This window comes from Falco biarmicus, chromosome 8 (genome assembly GCF_023638135.1).
Source record: "Falco biarmicus isolate bFalBia1 chromosome 8, bFalBia1.pri, whole genome shotgun sequence".
Lineage (NCBI taxonomy): Eukaryota > Metazoa > Chordata > Aves > Falconiformes > Falconidae > Falco > Falco biarmicus.
The window spans coordinates 36101077-36124146 of NC_079295.1; the positions used below are offsets into that span (position 1 = coordinate 36101077).

The 23070-nt window shown below is 41.0% G+C and overlaps 1 protein-coding gene across 9 annotated transcripts in view; it reads right to left on the reverse strand.

The window, feature by feature from the left end:
- NCKAP5 (NCK associated protein 5) overlaps positions 1–23070 on the reverse strand; it is a 245345-nt gene that overhangs the window by 213666 nt on the left and 8609 nt on the right. For all 9 annotated transcript variants that reach the window (XR_008823499.1, XR_008823500.1, XM_056349061.1 and 6 more), the window contains exon 2: positions 6005–6068. Coding sequence is in view for 7 of the 9 variants with exons in the window: in XM_056349061.1 (XP_056205036.1) it covers positions 6005–6068 (64 nt within the window). In the remaining 2 variants the exon portion in view is untranslated. The remainder of the gene's footprint in view (positions 1–6004; positions 6069–23070) is intronic.

The following is a 23070-nucleotide window of genomic DNA, read 5'->3' on the forward strand; positions in this document are numbered from 1 at the left end:
TTGTATCTCATCTTTAACACTTCATTTATTACTAAATATCATCTATTTTTGAATGACCTGGGTGCTTCTGCAACAACAGCCTTCCCAGCTGCTGGAGGCGACTGCAGAGATTCATCACACCAGTGACAGAAAGCACCTCCGCGCTAGCAGCAGGACATTGTGCTGCCATCTGTAAGACCCCAGCTCAAGAGCAACCTCAGGATTCCCCCTCCTCCCTAAAAACAAGGTACACAGTGCAGATGTTAGGAGCTGGGCCTCTGAACATGCTGACCGTGCTCCTTTTTGTAGGGCTCCCCGCTAGCTGATTAATGGGGCAGCATTCGTATCAGCTGCGGCGCTGACAGCAGAGCCAGGATGGTGGCCTGAGACCGAATGCCCCGGCAGTGCCGAGAGCCAGGAGAGGTAAATGCAGTTCCCAGGAGAGCTGTGGAAAAAGCACAACTTCCCACAATGATAGGCTGCCACTGTAACTGTGCGTTTTCAGTTTCCTACAAAAAGAGAAGGAGATTTGGCTTTCTATTTTCAACTTCATTTCGCTCAGCTCAATAAAACATTGTCAAGCTGGGCTCTGATCTCCTCCTTCTCACAGAAAACTAGCACCCACATTAGAAGTGTAAACTTGAGAAAAAAGCAAACAACTAAAATTACATTTAAAAAAAACACCCTACAGTGTGGAAAAGTAGATAATATGGTCAGACTTTCTGCTGTTTTTAATACAATTTCCATCAAGACCCTTCTGCACTTTGACACGTCCATCTCCATTGTGAACGCTCCAGTTTGGCAGCGCATGATGAAGAGGAGAGATCCTTCCAAAGCTGCTTACATTACAATTTCGGTTTCAGTCTGGAAAAAAGACTGGTTTGCGCTTCCCATGGTTTTGTAAGAGGCTGTTACATACATCTAAACAGATTACATTTAAGAAAGCTGTAACAAGCAGAAGTGACTCCGTTCCAAGTAATAATGGGATATCTTACTGACGCTCTGATTTTTTTTTCTGCCTTTCTTTTTCATTTCTTCCACTCTAAAAACTTGCAGTCCCTACTGTTTTACAGCAAAAACTGTTTGTAAAGCAAGAATTGTGCTGATCGCATCAAAACTCATTAATATAACTTGTTTTTCCATTATTAGCACCATCTGAGCCTGTTGAAAGCCTTAACCAGGGCTTTAATTTTTCCACAGAGAGCTTTAAATTAATTAGTGGTTTACATGCTAACAAAGAATCTGATACATTCATAAATCAATCTAATGCAGAAGGATTACCAGAGGGTGGAAACCTATTCAGTGGGGACCTCACATTCACTTAACGTGGTGGGTTTTTAACAAAAGGGTGCAGGTGTGGAATAGACGGGTACCAGGAAGAGCCCATGATAATCACTTTGCATCACTTAAAGACGCAGCAGGACACATGGTAAATCAGAGCCTAGGGCCCACCCTAAGAGAAACCCATGTAGATATGAAAGGCAGTATCATACCACTTTAACCTTCACAGCTAAATTGCCAGAGTGGTACAATTTCTTTTGTGTAGGTTACAGGCCACTGAACTAATGGAAAATAGAGCAGAATTAAAGGACTTGGATGCAGAAGTACAAACTAACAAAACTGGGTAATATACACAGAAATAAAGGTATCAAATAAAAAATTTAACCATTTTTCTGGGTAAATACTAAATTAATCCAATTATTAAAACATGATGTAATTGTGTATACTTTTGGTTCACTTTAGGCTTTTAATCCCATTTCTGCTAACATAACACTTACTCTGCCATGGGTACTCTTGCTATGTAACTGTGACAGAATTTCCTCATATTTTTCCTAACCTAGCACTGTTCGCTGTTAAGAAAATTTCACAAAACCGAACACTTTTCCTGGTCATGTTCCATGTCCTAAAGGTCCAAAGCCATGGACTTAAAGTTTTAAAAAGAAACCAAAAAACCAACCAGACAAAATCAGACTTCGATGACTAAAGCAGCTTTCAGTCTTTACTATGTTTTGAAATAAACTTGGGCTCTGTTTTGAAAGCTGCTCATTTTCATAATGTAATCTCTGTCACCACAGACACCTGCAGTCTCCATCAAATGCAGTAAGAACTGTACACATATGAAGTGATCATCTTCCTTTCCTTTGCAAAAAAGTAAAATACCCTTGATGAGTCAGAAGAAACATGACTAAGAAAATTGCGAACATGCAGACTGAGAAAGTAAAGGCCCTAAGTGACAGCAAGAGCCAAGCGGCAATCCAGCTCAGTGCTGCTGAAACTGCCAGCGGATAGATTGGCAGTAAGTAATTGTGCATTTTGATAATGAATAATTACTATTTACTGATGGTAGTTCATAAAATAAAGAATCCTAAGCAACCATCGGGTATTCACAGCCTGAATCTATTCTGTTCTCCTAATTTGAGTATTTTACAAATACATACTCAATCCTGTATATGAGGTATCAGATTTTCCATATAACCATATGGAAAAAACATATCGCAGTTATTTGTGTATCTTTGGCGATAAACATTTATCTTGAAAGGAAGTATCTTCATTTAACCTTCTATAGTACCTTCCAGTAATTACCCACTTCCAATAATTAATCAGTCATGAAAAATATAACTGGGACGTATTAAAACCCACGTTTCTTAGGGGGAGCGCAAACCATGTCCTCATAAACACGCATTTCATCATCACTCACCATATGCAATTTATACAGATGTACAAACCCAGGTTTTAAGCAAAGATACCAAAGTGTAAGTAGTTTCTACAGCATGTCCTTTGCATGTACTTGTTACTGATTTTATGTATATGTCCACCCTGCTGCAGCAATTTCTGTGACACTGGGTGAACCCAAGCACCAGGAGCCTTTCCTGCCCATCGTTTCTGAAGACTGCATGCAAAAAGGCAACAGCTGGTTGCAAGTTATGGCAAATGCTAAACGACAATCCCCCCATGCAGGGATGCAAATCTGAAATAGCATATTCCCCCCTTGATTTGTGCTAGGAAGGCAATAGGGAAGAGTATCCACAGCTTTCTCACACTGTGATCAAACGGGAAGCAAGAAGGTCAGGGCGAACCCACTGCACCACCCTCCAGCCGGTGGCAGGGCAGCACACGCAGGGACTGGGCACGTACCTCCCGCTCACTGACTCCACTCACCCTAAAAATGAGCGTAGGTTGACATAAGGTGGTCACCTCTTACCCTCATGACCTGTCTGTGACTGAAAATTCCAAATAATTAAAAAAAAAAAAAAAAAGACGCAAGAAACACTAGTGGGTGCTATCCTGCAAAAGGCTTGTGCGGCGCTTTGCACCCCGGGACACGTGGCAGCACCTGGCGCTCTCTGCCCTGCCTCACACCTGGTGTAAGAAATGCTCTCCGTGGGACTGGGCAAGGCACTGAAGGTGGCATGTGCTGTCACCTGTGCTCTTCCCAACTGAAGGCCTTAGTTCACTGAAAACCTTCATGCCAATCTAACTAGCACAACCAACAAAAAAGCAAACAGGAGTAAGTAAAGGCAATTAGCTAATTAGTGATTAAATAAAGCTGTGGTCTGTCACTGGCAGGGGGTGCCATCCCTTTTATCCAGAGTCGCAGCCAGTGACAGCACAGCAAAACCCCTCGGGCACCCGGCAGCTGGCTGGTACCACTGCCCTGCGTCCTCGCCACCAGCCCCAGAGGACTCCGTGCTGTCTCCAGGGCGATGTCCATCACACCAAACAGGGCAGCACATGGGGCTTGGTACCCTGCAGGCAAGCTGCTGGCTGCCAGCACTTGGGAGGAAGCCTCGCTGCTTCCCAAAGCCTTGCTTGCTCACAATCCCTCACCGAAATTTTGCTGTGAATCTTTGTAAAGAATTTGTTCCAGAAGTGGTATGTGCTGCAGGGTCCTTGCTGTGTGCGCCCCGAGAACACAGCTCACACGCGTTACTTCATCCCTGGCCTCTCCTGTGTTCAAATATTCCATCTCCAGGACCCTTACTGCTCACAGCCAAGCAAGTTCATTAATGTTAATTAATGACTGCTGTGTTTCATATTAAAATCACCGGTTCTGAGCCCTGAGACTCAAAGAAGTTTCCATACATCAACAGCTTCAAAGCATTTGTCTCTACAGGCACACTCGTCCTCGGCTGTAGTTGCAGGATAATTGTGAAAATTACCCCTTGGGGAAGAGGGGAAAAACTACCTCGTATTTACCTTAGGGAAGATTGCATCCCCCGAGAGCTACCTATCAGTTCCTAATGGGTTACAACACTCGGCCTCTCAACAAATTATACAAAATTACACTCTGGTTAGCAGGGCTATGTGATTAATCCCACAAACCCATGGTAAAAGGCACAAGAAGTGTCTGATCCTCACGAGATGAGACCACAAGGTGGGTGCGTATACCAAGAGCCCTACCAGCTCTAGAAGGTTAATCAATATTGCTCATTTCATAAAATCCTGGATTATCCTACTAAATATGTTTTTCACTCAATATATATTATATTATTTCTATGCCTCCAAGGGAAAGCTAGTTTAAAAAAAATAAAGGAAACATTTCAAATAAACAGCTCTTCCCAGATTTTGAAATTTGTTTACACTGAAAACTAAAATGCAATTGCAAATCCAATGCCCCACATCTGCCATTCTCCCTCAAGCAAAATTCCTCCCGGAGGCAGCAGGAGATTGATCTCAGTCGCAGACTCTTGCATTGCAGCTTAATGTGATAAAAGTTTGTTTCCCAGTTCTTCCAGGACTGCTGCCCCAATACACACACACTGCCCAGCGGCCAGTCTCCCCCACTGCTGAAAACCCACCGCAAAGCCCTGCTGTGGCCAACCCAGCCGTGCTGCAGACCCAGGGCAGCCGCATTGGCGTGGTGCTGGGACGGCCATGGCTGCCGTGGCTGAGCTGGGCACACAGCGAGGGCTTGGGGCAAATCAGCAATATCTGCTGGAGCAACCAGTACTTGTCTCCTTCCCTCGTCTCCAATGCACTCGGAGCCCAGAAGCCCCTGCCTCAGCAGAGCCCCCGCAAGGCACCCCCAGCTCTGCTCCAGCAGTGTGCGGCCATGGTGAGAGCAATAGAGTCATAGCTGGTTTCTCCTTATCTGTCACTTCGGTCCCTCCAAACCTCACTTCATTGAACTAATCATTAATAATAATTCATAAGATACTCACTGGAGGCAGGTAGAATTTAAAGAGCACTGCAACACACAGCTAATGGGGTATGTGCTCCCCAGAGACCCTCAACAACTTCTCCCCACTAAGTTGAACAAACTTTGGACCAAATTCTTTCACAGCCACTATACAACTCAAATCAGTAGCAGTTTCACCAGTATGTTCAAGGGGACTGGTTTGGGTTTTAAGGTCTTTAAACAGGTCTGCTTTAGCCCATGGAAACCCAAGACATTTTATCTGAAGACAGGGACAAACAAACTTCTTAACAGATGGGAAGAGTTCCTTAGATATTAAGTAATTAAGCACACTCAGCATATGTTGGTTCCTTCAGAAAATTGTTTTGAAGAGATAAGGCACTCCATAAATTGAGGTTTGCAGTTAACCAAAAATCTGCCATTTCAACTTTTGCTCACAAGCCTAATCTCATAAATTGCTACATGAAAAATGAAGATATAAGAAGCATTACATGATTTACAAAATTATCAGATGGAGGGTTTTTTAAGTTTCCATGCTTGTATTCTTCCATTTTTCTGCATATAGCTAAGATCTAACAGGCAAGTAAATCTACTGCATTTTGATCTGAAATTGCCTTTCTGTGCTTGCCTTGCTTCCAATTCCAGTAAGTATCACCAGCAGGTAAAAGAATACAGCTTTTCTCTACTGTGGCTTCTCCAAGGAAGCCAAGATAGAGCCTCGAGTTTCCTTGTATTTATGAATGCATCGTTGGCAACCCATCATTGTGTTCAAGACAGCCTTAATGCTCTGGTGACCATCTTCAGCAAGACAAAACGTACCCAAGGCCTGAAGTAATAAGACTTACATATAAGACAAGAATTGCAAAGCAGCGAGTTGCTGCAGCTTACCATTGCTCCTTCACTCTTACTTTGTGCAACTTCTCGCTGCAGCCGAGCCACAGACAGCTTCTCCCTATGGGAAAAAAAAACCAAACATGTGAGTAGCAGTTCATTTTTCACTGGCAGAGAGAACGCACTGCTTCCCCGTCGGGGTAGCATTCCTGCACATCACTCCGGTAACCCTCCCGGCAGACCCTGCTCTCCTCACCATGTTTCTCTGCAATATTTAGCGTCTGCATGATTGTTTCATTTTGTGGCAGTTTGACAGAACATTCAATAAATCAGCTGAATCCAAACATCATTTGCTCCATTCAAACAACAAAGTAGCTCATCATGCTGGCGATACAGAAACAGACTGTGCAAATCAGATTGCGTTATTTATTTTCCTATGGCCTTGCACATTGGCTTTATTCCACCCTATATTAACACAAGCTAGAAGGCTGTTAGACCATCAATAAATGTATGCATAAAAATGAAGTTAAAAAGACCTTTTCTTTTCCTACACATACTGTGCTGCATTTTGCGACTACCAAGTTATTAGGTTGTTGGGGTTTTTTAATTAGCCTTTTTTCACATAAGACTCTTACCCAACTGTTTGGCTCAAGTCAAGTAACAATCGATTTGCTTAATTAAGGGTTTGGCAATCACAACACACTTTCACCTGAAAAGTTGTAAGAAAGGCATGAAAGCAGGAGTTTAGTATAGGTAGGAAAGGAAAGAGATTTTCACAGCGTATGGACTGGGAAAACGTAGCACGCACCAAGTACGTGAACTGCACCTAGACAGTGGAAGCTGGTGCAGGAACTGACCACTGCAGGAGGGCTACGGGAAAAAGAATTTGCTCTGGAAGCTCAGCAAAGCAGAATATACTTTCCAGAAGTGGGACTTAAGCAACCTACCACAGTTTTAAAAGGATCTGAGAAAAACAAAGACACTTTTCAAACAGGCTGTTTTTAAAGAAGGGTATCTATTTTTGAAAGATTTCTGCACCTTGCAGAAACATCACAGGAATCTGTCAGCACATCAAGAATTTATCAGTACACAACAAAATAAATTTGCAGATGAATAAATTATTTACAAAAGATGATCAGCTTTGAAAACTTCCAGCAAAAGGTTTTTTAAATCAGAATATATCCATTATGGTGTTTGAAATCTTCCATTTGCTCATGTTTTGTCCAGAAATTCTACTTGGTGTAATTGGAAGGGAAGACCTGAACCATCCCAGTGGCACTTACCAGGGGTATTTAAAATCTCTGCCCCAGTGACCACCCCATCTAATGTAAATGTCAAGAGTGTGCCTGCCCTTGCCCAGCTGTGCTGTTTGAGGGCTGGCAGGACCGGCCCCGTGCTGCTCGCCAAGGGCTACGTGAGCCCACCGGCCATGCCACCTGGCTTTCCCGAGACATTCTGAGTTCAGCAAAGAAAACCTTCCTGCTGCGCACTGCAGTGAAGTACAAAGTCTTGAAAACGCACAGACACATCTCCCAGCTCTCACGGCAGAGAAGAGCAGGGGCTGGAGACTCCCGCCCCCCAAAAACCTGCAAAGGTGCCCAGCTGGGGCTGCGGCAGGACCCGGAGGCTGATCATCTCCCCGGGCTCTGTAACCACTCCTGTCACTGACCGCATCACTGTCATCCGGCATAAAAAGCTAAATGCCTGATGATATTCTATTATTGATCTTGCAAAAAAAAAATATTAAAAAATAGCCTTTAAACCATTTCTTAGGAACCATTTCTGCTGAGGAATGCAGACCTGTGTGTACTGCCTAATTACTGTGGGAATGACACACTCATGTCACTGTGCCATAGCTCAGCATACACCCAGGTCACTAACGCAGCCCTCCCTCCCCACTTCAGTAGGAGATGTGGTGTTTAAGTCTCCCTAACAGTCAGTTGCCCCCACGTGCTTGCTTGCACTCCCCCAACACTCCCTGCACACCCAGCTAGTGGCAGCCAGCAAGCACGCTTACCTGATTAGTGCCAGGCATTGCTAATATCGTGATTTGTAAACATTTACAATGGTGAAACCACTGAATATTGGCAAAACCTAAAGAAGCCAAAGACGACACAGCCACAGCCCTGTAGAAGTTGCATTTGTGTTACTCCAGCATGGTATCAAGATGCTCTTGAAAAATGACTGAAAATTGAGAGGTGGCATTAGTACAGCATTGATAGCCTTATCGAAAGTATCCTAAAAACAGGTTCTAAAAGACACGTACCACCCTCCCTCTTCCTTGCTTGGATACTATCACAGGCAAATTACAAAATTGGTTAATCCTATTTTAAGGATTCAGATCATCTGCTGGAAATAGCCCATTGCATTTTTGCTCTGCTTCAGCGACCTAATATGTTTTAGTGGAAAAAGTGAGTGTGCCCTTTGAGGCACACTTTGACTTTTTAATTGCAAAACAAATGCCTAAAGATATTTTATGAGAAAAGATGCGGGGGGAGGGGGAAATAAACAAACAAAATCCCCACAAAACACTCCTCCATACACTTCCTGCCAGTGGTCTGGAGAGATTTATTTAGTTATTCCTCCTACATGAGGAATACTCCTACTTTCCCGTCTCCCTGTCACCTCCAACATGGAATCAAGGAATTTTATCAGAGTAAATTCCATTTGAGCTCCATCCACAAAGAGGGCTCCCCCTAGCGATGCCAGGTCTTCCTTCGCTGGTGAGGATCCTGGCTGGGATTCAGAAAGAGCTTCCTTAACAGTTTTCCCAGCAAAGGAGAGCAAAGACTGGCATTTTCATATTCTGGTATTAGAAACAGAACCACTCTGCAATAGCAGAAAATGAAAAGAAACCTGACTATCATGTAGGAGAAAAAAATCTGCAATAGCGGATCCAGAAGTGCCATCTGTTCCAGCAGCGTCTAAAAATAAGGCAACTTTGAGGCAAGCGAAGTCTGCGCTCCCACTTCAAATAGGTCCCAGCAGGTCTTCTCCCTCCCGCCTGCATCCCCCAGGTGAAGGATCTGTGCACTCACGGCCAGACCTACGCAGATGGTTACCTTCCTCTAGGCAGGATGCGCGGCAGAGGCTCAGCGTGCCTGTGGACCACAGTCATCCCCGAGATCATTCCAGGGAGCTTCATTTGCGATGCACTTGGCCCATCGCCCACAGCGAGCCATTTCCCACTACCTCTATACAAACATATGCCAGTATAATGGGTGAGAAATGCTGTCAGAATTGTGTTAGGAGCCAACAGCATTTAACACCAATTTGCAGTGTTGGAAGTTTTCATACAAGATACATGACAAGACAGAACAAGGACTTCCGTATCGAAGCACGACCAAGCCAACCCATTGGTTACTACCCATGATCTCAGGCAGTTTTGATTAAGACAGCGCCTTAAGCAACTATTCTCAGCCCCCATTTTTTAACATGGTGTTACAATTGAATAAGCATTTTACTAGGCCTGAGCTGCAAAAATAATAAGCTTTTAACTGCTTTAGCCTTTCAGATGTTTCATATGCAAAGAACATTTGACATGCAGCTTCAAAGTTAATCTTGGTTTTTTTACTCTTTGCTTTTAAATAGGAAAAATCAGTAGCATTACTTTGTTGTTATACAGTTTTATTTATTTTTAATCAAGCATGCTTCATCCATACAGCAATATTAATTAACAAAGTTAATTAGCAACTACAGCCAACCTGCAAGAAAGCAAAATCTTCTCTGAGGATTAAAAAAATTATAACATGTTCATTGAGAAGTTCTCATGCTTGCTTTTGAAAAACCATCAAATGATAAAAGGTTTACAAAATCACTCTTTGAAAGCACAGTTTATGCTCTTAAGTTTGAATATTTGCATTGTAAGTGGCAAAATTCCCAGCCAAGGACTTTGCAAAGAGATAATTAAAGGAGCCAAACAAGGATTCAATTATATCCTTTCCAGATGGAACCAAGCACACAAGTAGTCACTGTGTGGATGGAAGAAAGATACATTTCAAGTCTCAGTATCGCTGGTAGATATTGCAGTAGCTTGTTCAAAAAAACAACAGTTTGAGGAAAGCCCATTTAGTCCAAGAAAAACATCACTGTGCTAAATAATCCAGCAAGTTCTGAACTCTCCTTAAACTATAATTTCTCCTTCGCTCTCCCTTCCCATCAGTTGACTCATTCAAATCCCAGACAAAAAACACCTGCATTGTATGACAGTGACAACTAACACACAGCTCATGGCTTCGCTACAGAGCTGTGCTACTTGAACCTCTCCCAAGCCACAGGGATAAAGCCAGGTAGGTAAGTCGATGCAATCACAAGCCCACACCTACCACATAATTTTGAACAAACGCTGATACTGTTCCTGATCTGGAAACAGGTATCAAACACAAGATAAACTACACTGGATGTGTGAAAGACTCCCCTTAGTTCTCCTTTATACTGCTATTTTACATCAATGGAACAAAACAAAAAACTCCAGCAGTCAACTTCAGCTTCCCAAGTTTTAAAATATTTTAATTTTTATTTTAAAACCTCAGATTCTGAAGCTCTTAGATACAGGGCTTTGCTTTTCCATCTAACACAGAAAAGTGTTACTTAAAACAGCTTCTGGATAAAGTTACGGAATAAAGACTCCCTTAAAATGTGCTGAATTATATCAATTTGCCAAGATCTCAGCCATACAGAATCAGGATATATTTTCAGTGGTAAATAGTAATTTTACAGTTTTAACGAAGAAAAATAATTTTATAGTTTTAATGAAGAACACAATCAAAACTCAAAAAGAATGGAAAATGTCTTCGTGATGTCATCCAAAACTGAAGTTAATGCTTCAGTGAACTGTAATCCGCAGGATCCACTAGGAAGATAAGGGCTCCATCAAACCCTGGCATTGTTCTTTCCTGCCTTGATCACACACACACAGCAGCCCAAATCTGCCAGCGTGCATTGACAGGTCTTGCATTTTCAACACTGACACATGAAGATTTCAGACTTTTCCTATTTCCTTGTTCCGAAGTAAATTATTACTTTCTTACACAAGGAATGAATGTGGACAAAATTTAATAGGTATGACAGCTCCCAAGTTACACACTTGTTTCTTTACCTGCCTTTTCTTCCGTGAACAGGAAAGTGTTTTCTTCATGTCTCATCCTTTCTTGGAAGTATCACTCCAAAGTGATTTCATTTAGAAGCGGTTGGTTCTGCACCATGAAATGAAGCCCAGCTTTTCCTTTCATTTTATAACTTACAGTATTTGTAAAGCCAGAAAAGCATCGCTTGACCCACTGAAAAAGTCAAGCTTTGAAAATACGCTTTTAACATTTATTTTCAGTGACCGTGTCCAATCAGAGGGGCCAAGCTATATGCCAGCAAGTCCTTCTGGGCTTTCTGCAGGCTATTTTGGAGCAGAGAAATTCAAACCAAGTTTCCCACTCTACGCTACGGCTGTGAGATTCAGAAGGTGAATAAATACTTTGTTCATGCAGGGAAAAAGCAAACAGACACATGACAGAGACTTAGAATCTGATTTTGCAAGGCATCCCTAACCACCATGCCTTGGAACCACTCCATATTTATCACCTACCAAAATTATTTCTACGTAACATTTTTCCCCCCCTATATCATCACTTGTAGCCACCGCATTGTTTCTCAAATGACCAGAAAAAAACACCACTGAAATCCATTAAACATGGATTAAACATTGCACGGTTCTAACAACTGACCTAGGGGCAGGGCACTAGTCTGTGCCGAGAGACACAAGCCTGCCTTCCTTCAGCTCCTGGTGTTCCAGGGAAGTTCCCCATCCGAATGCTGACCAGGCTTGACCCCATCGAGTCTATGAGATCTGACAAGGGAAGAGGCGAGGGTGGAACAGCTGCAGTGAACTAATGCGCCTCTTTCAGCTCCTGTTGCAATCGCAGTGGTTAGTGATGCTGCAACCTTCCTTCCTACTGAAGATCACGTACAATGAAGGCATGTGGTACTTTATAAATGTCAGCGTTGTGTGCATTTTGAAACTGGTCTTTTAGAGTCGCAACGGTTTAACTAGATTTGGCAATAAAAGAGTCATCTTGCAAAGAAATATTCATTGCAAATTTAATGCCGAGCAAAGTATGACCTTTATTTAATTATTTTTACAATAATTGCAAAGACTGGAGTTACAATAATGGAAGTACTAATGCTGTCAAGCAGAAGCAGAATAGATAGGATGAGCCACCAGTAAGGCACAGGCTCCTATTTATTGCTAATTTATTTGTAATAAAAGATAAGCATACAGAAAACATAATTTACATTAAACTTCTCTTCTACAAGACATGATACTGCCAAATCCAGACAAGCAAAACAGGTAGTAACTTATTTAAACTCTATTTTCTTTGGGTGACACTAACCGTGAGGGGGGAAAAAACAACAACCAACCACCACAGAATTATAACTCTAATCTAAAATAGGTATCAGCAATCCCCACGGGCTCCTCACCAATTTCCAGAGGATTTTAATGTAAAAGAAATCTGAAGCACAAGTTCAAAGACAACCATCTAGTTATTTTCCAGAGGCACCCAAACAAGACACCAAATACAAAAGAAATACCGTGGAAGAAATCACAGGGTAACGTGGGGCTGAATCACGTTCCCCTGGTCAGAAAGGGGGAGGCAAAGAGAGGAGCAGAGCGAGGACAGCACCTTCGTTATAAAAGCAAGAAGGTTGCCTTTGGCCAAGAAAGAAGGGCAGAGCCGTGGCAAGGAAATTAGAAAAGGAAAGGTTATCAGGAGTCTGTGGCAGATTATCACAGGATTGTTTTCATGACAAATTACTCTCTCAACACCAGCACGGCAGCTGAAATCGGCTGGGCACTTGAGCATGGTAATTCTCCTGTCCTAAGCGTGTGCATGGGGACAGACGGCAATGCATTTTCAACAGAAGTATCTTCCCTCACATTGGCAATCTTTATTACTTCATTGACATTTATTGTTTTCAACACTGAAATTACGGGTGCAAGGCTGCACGCTTTAATGATTCACTGGTATTTCAGACAACACGTCAAATATATCTATTTTTTAATGCTGGGGTGTCTCCTTCCACTATTCTTGCTGGCTCCACAACACATCTCTCAAATTCTGTACGTACTTGGGCCAACAGCATCAGACTTAGGGAGGTCTAGACCCAAAGTTTAGAATGTTGAGTTTTTTCCTCTTGAGCTTTGAGATGGTTTTTAACCTTGGTAATGTAGAAAAGCCAGCAAAAAAAGAGCAAAAGCTCTTTAAATACAGACCTTTAAATAATGTTCATTAGTAACTGCTAAATAATTATAACAACAATAAATAGAGGCATCAACCCCTCCTTTCAGTTCCTTGACAAGACATGGAGACGGTACCAACAGTCACAATTGATGCAGTTTCTTGATTAACAACAACAAAAAAAAAGGGTAAAAAAAGTGATTTCCCTTCCCCATGACACACACATTCAGTTGTAGGAGAAAAGATTTAACATCTGTATGACACAATGCGAAATCATCAGGACAATTATGAATTATGCCAAGCAATCATTGTACAAATCTCCTGGAACTTCCCACTTATGACTATTATTCACAAGATAATACATTCAGTTGCAATTTTTTTTTCAGATATATTCTTCTGAAGCCTTTATTTTGGGCTGAGAATAAAGGGGGAAGAAGAAAATGGGTGGGGGAAAAAAGCTGATTTTTTTAATGAAACACAGAAATAGAGGGAAAAAATTAACATCTTCCTAATAATTTCTAAAGCATGCAGATAGTCGTGAGAGATACTTAGAGATTTATTTTAGAAATCAGCTGAATCACAAAACAGTGAACTGCAGCAGGCAAAGGACTTACACCAGGCTGTCAACTTTAATGCAGCATCAAGTATAAAAAAATCAAACACCTAAATGCCCAGAAACACCAAGTAAGCAGTACTACAGTACTGAACTCTGAAATACACCTACAGTACAGGATTTCACATTATAAATTAAATAGTCCATGCTTTATGTAAACGCTGCATTTATCAAAAAGCGTAGTTAAGGTTTTAGCAGGGCCAAATTCTGTGCAGATTTGCTCTCTGTTTAAACCTTTTGATTCAACATATCTCAAAAACTACTAAACCACTCTACTACAAATCAATGAGGATAGGATCTGTCCCACAAAATTTGTTATTATTAGAAGTGATACATTAACGATAAGCCTTATTGTCTCTGTTCTGCAATCCACACCATAACATACCTAGCAAAAGCAACTTGGCAAATTCACACTGTTGTGTAGTTCAGACCTTCTTGACAGAAGTGACTCATTTATCAATTTTAACGTTACATTAACAGTGATATTTGTATTTAATGCTGTTGTTATTTCTGCCAATAAGTTGCAATCCACGAACCATACAGTGGGAATCTGTACAATTAGGCAAACTGCCAAGTTCTCAAGAGACTTATCATTATGGAAAACCTCAGTGTTAAAACAGGGAATAAGAGAAGAAAAGGACTAATGGAACAGTTTGGAATATTAATTCAGCAAAAGAAACTTTATAATATAGGCAGCTGTTGCACACGAATCCTCATCCTTTACTACAAGAATGACTGCTTGCTCTTCCTTAGAGGCGCTACCTTAAAGTATCTTACACAAATGAAAGTATCTGTTGAGTGAAAACCCTAAGATGGTACTAAACTTCTTTCTGAGCATTCTTTCACAGTACAGGCCCACAGTTTGAACTTTTCTAATTAAAACAAAATAGCAGTATTTATCTCCTTTTTGACAGCATCCTCAGAGCCACTGCTTCATTCCTATGACCTTCTCCAGTGTGTGGAAAGCAAATCTTACACTACCACCTTCCCCTTCTGGTGCACTACTAACACACCTGCTCCTCCTGTAGTAGCATATGGTCCAGGAGCTGCACTTCTTAAAATGGGATGACCAGACAGCATGACCGGTCACTAAAACCCTCCCAGTTTAGCTTGATAGTGCAGCTGGGTTCAAAGTGGGTATTGCCAGAGGCACAGGGTCATTGCTGCAGGGCAGTTTGGTCCACGGGAAAAAGACAACTCTTTATGCCACCACCTTTCCCCCCCGCTTATTTCCAACACACACAACTGCCACTCTTCATTTCACGTGCCCACAAGATGCTTTTTTGGTCCTCATCCCCAAATACACCTGCTCCCACTCCTGGAAGTACCGACACCGGTGACATTTGGCTGTTCAGCGGAGCTCACACGGGCCTGGCAATGCATCAATCACCAACACCAGGAGGATGCTGCTAAAGCAGGTGCCACTTCCAAGAGTCCAAATTTTTATATCTGCAACTCAGTGAAATGGAAAGCAATAGCAGAGAAGTGAATACAGCCATGGGAAGATGCCTTTTTTTATGCACATTCAAGAAAGAGAAGAGAGCAAGGACTAGACAGAAACCATGATGTGAAGGGGACTTTTCACATCTTGCCTTTCTTCAGCACGTCATTCAGCAACACTGCTCTACCCTAGACTGACAACCAGCCCACTGGTGTAGGCTGTGCACTGTGTCGCCATGAGGGAAAGTGGAGTTGTTTTCCTCAATTTAATTACTCCTAGCAGTGTCTTTCAGCTCGGGAGTGTGTAAGGTCTTACTCTGTGTTTTGCTGTTCATTTTTAAGCTGGGTCAAGCCATTCTCCAGACCAGATGGAGTCTCAGTTCTCGTGTTTCTGTCTGGGGCATGTATGATAGACTAGATCCTTACAGCATACAGATTTATACTGGTTTTATTGCATTGTTTACTTGTATTAGTAATATTTGTAATCCAGAAGATATCTCCTGATCTATGAAGAATTCCCTGGATTGTGACCCAAAGAGATTTAGCAGTGAACCCTGAACCGCTTCGGCCATTTCTAGCAAAAGTTAATTCTTTTCCTCACTAAGCCAGGACCTGGAAAAATGAAAAACAAAGGAAGAAACAAGCAAACAAGTTTTTCTTTTTGCAAAGGACTCGGAAGTTCAGCTAACAAATCCCCCAATCACTGTTTGTTCGTATGTATTTTTTCTCTGGAGAATTGTCATGAGGAGATGATGTGCTGTGGAAATTCTGTTGAAAGGATATGCATTTCCCTAAAGGATTTTTAATGAGAATTTATTGCTCATGAAAGGTTCAGGATTGGCAGCACTTCAGTCTTCAGTTAACGATCTTTGTTTATTAACATAAAATGCATCACACTTAACAGGAGTGTAACTTTCCCAACCCATGCATCTAAGCAGGAAAGAATTCTCACTCCTTCAGTTTTATCCCCTGAGGCTGTCTGAGAAGGTGCTAGCTGAAATGTATGTGGCTGTCCTCTACAAAAATGAAGTCAGAACCCTTGTTTCACATAAGGCTGAAAATCACAGAAACATTTTTTTTTATAACCAAAATTACTCAGATATAAACTAGCAGCAGGAAATAGCAACTGACTGCTATTACTTCTCCTCGTGTCTAATCCTTCCATGAAAACCTTTTACCACTATCGGAAGACTTTTGATTCATCCTAATCATAACTGCTTTTAAAATCTGTGGGTAAGATTCATGCAAAGTGCTGATCCCACATCTTATTAGCATTTTACCACCTACTGAAACTCAATGAATTTGCAAGAAAGTGATGCAGGCTACGGACAACTGGGTCTGCAAACCAGAGATCCCAGAAACACACCACCAAGCCATCTCCTGTATGTCTATGTGAATAAACAGGAGAAGTGTATTTCTTCAGGAAAAAAGGACCAATCGCACAACTGAAGAAAAACAGGAGTGTAAGGCACAAAACCCAAATACACTGTTTTGGACATTAAGCCAAACATGATTTGGACACTAAGCTCAACCAAACTCTTAGATCCCACTGCTTTCTTCATAACTAGCTTTCCTTCTGCTCTGCCCGACTGATCATCCAGCTCGCGTGTGTTTGTGGTAATATTTGCAAAGATTTTCCTCCCTGTTCTCTACAAAGCCTTTCAGGTTTGCTCTTACAATGCAAAGATAGCTAATTTTGCTTTATTTCTGATTGACCTCTTACCTCTGTTTTCCACTCCTTTGTTCCCAGATCATCACAACACATTCCTGGTATTCTTTGTAATCTCTTTTTCTTAGGGGTGTTACACAGTGTGAAGTGCTTTATCTATCCAGTAAGCCCACAGCATGAGGACTTCTGTTTTTCTTAACAGGCTAAACTTACCAAGTCTTTTCTCTCTCTGAGCTACATTTACTGCATACTCCGTAACCTTCCAGTTCTCACTCATGTTCTGTTCTAACTGAACATTAAAATACCTTGGAAAAATCATCTTTTTCTTTTCTTTTCTTTTTTTTCCTCCCCATGGCCAAAGAACAAAACCAAAGTGATTTTATTCTTTTCACCCAGTGGACTACTCTCTCTCTTGACTTTTTTTTTCTCCTTTACACAATTGTTCAATACTTAAGTATTCTGGCACAGATTGCTAGCAAATCTAACAAAAATCCTTCCTGCCACTCAAACACAAAATACAGTGGAGAATCAAAGTTGTTCAGAAAAAGTTCTTTACTGCTTAAATTAGGAGGTTTTTTTGTTGTTTCTTGTAATTTCATTTTGCAACCCCAAAGATAGGAATACTATTCAATTAAGACCCAGAAATACCTGCTCAGCCAGGTGGGCACATTTCTGCTGGGGACTGTCTCTGTTTTAAGGCCAGAGGCTGCTGAAACTCAGAGCAGGGTGCTAGAGTAGCATCTTGTGCTGCAACCCATCTTTGCTGTCCTCTACTGGCTCACCTGAGAGAATTTCTTCTCACATTATTTAATGGGAAATCAAATAAACTGAACAGCGGGATGCTATATACACCTTTGGGTACAGCAGAACAGCAGCACCGATTTCCGTGGGTATTACCTATGGACCTCTAGACTGAGCACCTGGCACCAGGATTACAGAGCAGTAACACAGAGTACTTGGTACTCAGGAAATCATCAGAGTGGGTCAAAGTATAAGCCAAACCAGTCTATCAGAGAGAGAGAGAGACATAAAAATATAGATGTTCTCTATACAAGGAAAACCATCCACATACAACCCATATAGCTCCCATGTTCATATTTCTAAATTTCCAATGTGATACAGTGTATACAAACAACACACAAGGGGCTGTGGGTGCCCAGTGAAAACATGTAGCAAAGGGAGTGGAGTTAAAAACTAAATGGATGCATACAAGAGGAATATATATTTTTAATACACTTTGAAGCAACAACCATTAAAAGGAAAAAAAAGGCTACTAAAATGATAGAAATACGGTTGGCACTGTACAAATAGTTGATCAATACTGAGCACACATGCTGGAAGACATGCAATATTTGCCATATTTACAACACTGCTATAAAATCAGCTATTCAGTTCTACATGTGTATATCCGTGACCTCTATTATTAAAAGTATTAGTGCATCTATTCAATCGTTTTAATTTAAACTGTAGTAGTGACAAAAATATTAAACCAATTCTGAAAATAATTTCAGATATCCAACCATTTTTCATAATTGTGAAAGTAAGAGGCATGTTTCATAGTTAAAGGACATTTGAGATAAACTCTGCCAAGATCACCTTCTGTAAAATTATCTGCTTTTGGTAAAAATGTAAAATGGATGATTTGTACTTTAAAAGCAACAGGTCATTCAATGATGTGCAACAGCTGGTTCTCGGGCCACCTGCAAAAAGCCATGGGAATGAAAGCATCACTCACGGCATAAGCTTAGCGACAATATAAACCCTGGAGGCACCTTCCAATAGGACTACCAGCAAGTGACAGATAAAATAAATGAAATAATTATTTCCTGAAAGCATTTCTCAAATGTCTACATAAAATATATTTTGGATGTACCGATAGGCAGTAATTGCCACTTCGTTTTCAGATTTAGGAATGTGATCCTGTTTATTGACTGCAAAGATTTGAAAAGCGAAGGTAATTCAGAGTTTTCTATAAATCTCTGAACTTCAGTAACCTACTAGTTTTGTAGAAGAGGAAAAAAAGAGGAAAGCTAATAATAGCCCATTCTTTTATTTATCTAAAGTGATACCATAACAAATTTCCTTGGAAAAAAGTTATAAACTGCTGGGCTTCCCTCAGTCCTCCCCCAGGCTAGAGAACATGCTTCAGTACACCTTAAACAAAATAATGTTCTTTAAACCACGTCTCACTATGCCAGAAAGAAAAAACACAGCGTGCTGAAAATCACTTTGAAGTATCCTTCAGTAACCCAACGCACGAATTCATATTCATGCAGCCTTACAGCAATAAAATCAGTTCCATGCTAATGATATAATTGTTTCTTCTGTCACTCTGTCTATAAAAGAAGACTGGATAAAGTCAAAGGCAGTGGCCTCTGGCTGATTATGTGTTTTGACAAATTAGATGATTAACTGGAACCTCAAACTCAAGCTTCATTGTCTCAGTAGACCTAAAAGAGGAGAGGAAAAGACACTGGTTTGAAAGGACACGGATCTACAGGGACCCCAGCCCAGACTGAAAGAGCTACTCAAAGAGCATTATTTGTACCGAACCAAACAGTGGCTGGCATGCACACAGCCTAATTTTAATATAGAAATTATAGTTGTCACTTTAAATAATGGACCCTGCATACAGTAATATATGCAAAATGCTTTCCAACATGTTCAAGTAGAGACAGAGAAACTAAGTTATCAACGACAGTTTTACCACATAATATACCGGTCTAACACTTAACAACACTGAAAATGAAATCCAGAGCACATCAGACATATTAGAGGAGCAATGACAGTATTTTTGTGTGTATTTATGAAGCCATTTAAATTCACATATAGTCAAATCACAACCTCAGTGGCTGCCTAGGAATGGAACAGAGAAGACTGAACAGCAACTGGCACAAGATCCACCTGTGTTGCTTAAGTTTTTCTACTGAGCTCAGTTAAAACACTCACATGTGGTGATGTGAACTTGCTTCAGTACAGCATCTTTAAAACCTGCTCTCTGAACATTACATGAAAAAAAAACCATTACCAGATGAAATTTGGGTACTGCCCGTCCTTTCAGCTAGTACGGCTCAACAAAGCTGGGCCAGAACTGTTACTTAGAACTTTTCCAATTATCCGTGATGTGACTGAAAATCCCATTATGAAAAATTGTATTGTCATCATTTTACAAGTAAACACCATCTAAAATAACCAGTTTTCTGTTTAAAACTTGGATCAGGGAAGCAAACACCTTCAAGAAACCCCAGACAATCTAAAATGTCCTTGGGGCATTTTAAATGATTGATTTTCCCCAAAGACATCAGCCAGATCTGCTTTGTGAGTGAGGCCAGCTTCTCAAAGCTCAAAGACCATCAACTTCAATGGAAGTTCAACTTCAGCAAATGAAATAATTTAAAAGATACGGGTGAATAAGGGTCAAGATGTGTTGGCGTTCAGGCACTTCCAAATATATCAAATGTATATTAAGAAATACTTAAAATATTAACTGTCTGAAGCATTAAAATGAAAAAAAAAAAATCAGCAGTTCAAATGTCAACCAGATACTTGGGCAAATCTGCATTTCTCCAGTTTCCAAAACAAACAGCCTGTTTTGAAACCAATGTGATGTTTGAATAAAGCTCCTTCCCATTCTTCACAGCAGAAAGATGCCAGTATTAAGTATCAGTAATGAACTGTCTCTGAAATGACTTCTTATAGTCATCACCGCAGCCAGCTACATCACCTTTGATACATGCAAAACACAAACCACACAGTGCCCGTGCAGCATCACCACAAGTACTACCCCACTTACAGAATCAGGAAAAAGTCCGTTTCAAATCAAGGAATCGATTATTTCAAAACCTAATTCCCCAGTCAAAAGCTATAAAAAGAAAATAAAACCCCTAAAGCTCATTTGACTATTAAGTGAGCCTAATCTTGATTTTAAGTTACTTAAATATTAGACAAGATGAAACTAGAACCACACTTTCAGTACCCATGGTAATAGAGTAGGAAGAAAAACAGCCATATATGAAACTGGTGATCAACTTTGTTAGGTAAATCTCCCGCGTCATTACATGGACATGCCTTCAGCTTATATGACATCAAACATCTGACAGAAAATACATATGTGGGCATTTAGAATTGTTTACACATACCTTAAATTCAAAGGATCAGAATGAGGCTGCAATAAGCACCTCCTTTAACATCTACCACCACAAAATAGCCGTTTTCTTGGAGAAAGCCAACAGAAGCCATCTCCTTGATGCCCAGGCTTCACCAGCAAAATTGTAACAGCAGCTCTTAACAGTGTTTTACAGGAGTGCAAAAAGAATGGAAAGCACTTTTATATACAGAATATCTTTTATGAAAGGTGTAGGCTGCTATAAAGGTGTTCAGAGCTTTTCCGAACTCAGGGGATCAATACTTTAGAGATGTTTGTGTTCACTTTCCTTTCCGAAGCCCCCAAAGCTGAACAGAATAGCTTATACTTTTTCATCATACTGCAAGAACAAACATATTTTGATATGCTGAAATACTTCCATGTTGACATATTTTTCTTAACAAGATATTGTCTTAATTAGTATCATCTATCATTTGGAGGTTATCTAGAAGACATGTTCAGGATTTTTTTAGCGAAGCAGAAAAACCCCATAAAATCTAAAAAGATTGCATATTATTGCTTAGTATAAAACCAGTACCTGCTCATTACTGCACATCCCACAGAAACAGTCTTCAGAGTTGACACTGAAAGCCGCTATCATCTAACTGCACGTGGAAATCAAACACTAGGATTTTAGGCTGCACAACATACCCACATACTCACCCCACCACTGAGCAGCACTGCTGGTGACAGCGCGTGACCCAGACACAGGAGCTCTGGCTTTGCCCAGCTGCTGCCTCTGGCCATCAAGGTAGCGCTCTGCACCAGCAGCTCTGCCACTGGCCTCTGTCTACGAAGTTCTTGCTCAGCATCAACGCAACGTCCCTGTGTGTTAGATGATTATACAGCTACTTGCTAAATTCAAAATTATTTTAGTTAGCATACTCATGCTTTTTTCGCCATCTCAGATGTAGGACAAGATAAACTCTCATGGTACATGAGGTCTGTCAACAGGTACTTTCCCCCTGTACTGTCTTGTGAAAACATTATGAAAAACTTTATAGACAGCACTTCTCTATGCACCCATAAAAACTATAGCTTTACTTAAAAATCCAAAGCTTCCCATCTCTCAGAATTACAAGTGACAGATAGAGAAAACTATTTCTTTTCTAGATAGGTATTGAATAATTTCAATTTTCCCCTCTATGCAGGTTGTGGTCTACAAGGTTTCCCAGAGACATATTTTCTTTAAAAACAGGGATATCTTTTAGTGCATTCCCTGCAACAACACCAATCAACTTCCCTTTCATGAGGAAAATGTTTCTAAGTAAATGTACACAAGTACCTCACGGTGTCAAAGGTATTAACGAAGAAAAGTATTTTAAAAGGCTAGAAAGTTATGCCAATCATATCAAGCAGCGCTTTAATACTTTAATCAGGCAATCAGATGGCTGGTTGCACTCACCCATTTCCACTGACACGTATTTAACCAGCTGAGTTGCCCGAGACAAATAACTAGCCCAGATTTTTAAGATAAAGACGACGGAGCCAAAACTCAGACAAGTGAAGTTTCACTACAGAGGATGGGGAAGAGAATGCTTTCACTGCCACAAAACAAAATGCCCCTCTGACCCTTCAGACTTCAAGTTTATTTATCTCCTCCTCAGTCGAGGCTTCCAGCCACACACTGGCAGGAATTTTCATTTTTAGATTACAAATCTGCTCCTTCCTCAACGATCAGAGGATTTTCTCAGGAGTTCACTGGCCAGCCATCACCCGGCCACACTGAAGGGCAGAGCCACGCTGTCACCTATTTCACTGCACCCCCTAATGCCTATCCTCTCTACGCCTGTGTTTTATTTCCTCCACATCTCCTCTTTCCCTCGTTCCCCAAAGCACACTGCTTCTTCACTCGCATTTTTACGTTGCTGAAGCAAACAAGTTTTCACCAATTCTAATAGATGTGTTTTGGTGACTGTTCTCCTAAGCAAACGTGGTTTGACACTGAAGTCAATGATTGTGGTCAAAGCCATTCAGTAACGTCTGCGTCCTGTCCCTTGACATCACGGAGGGGGACAGACCTGGGGA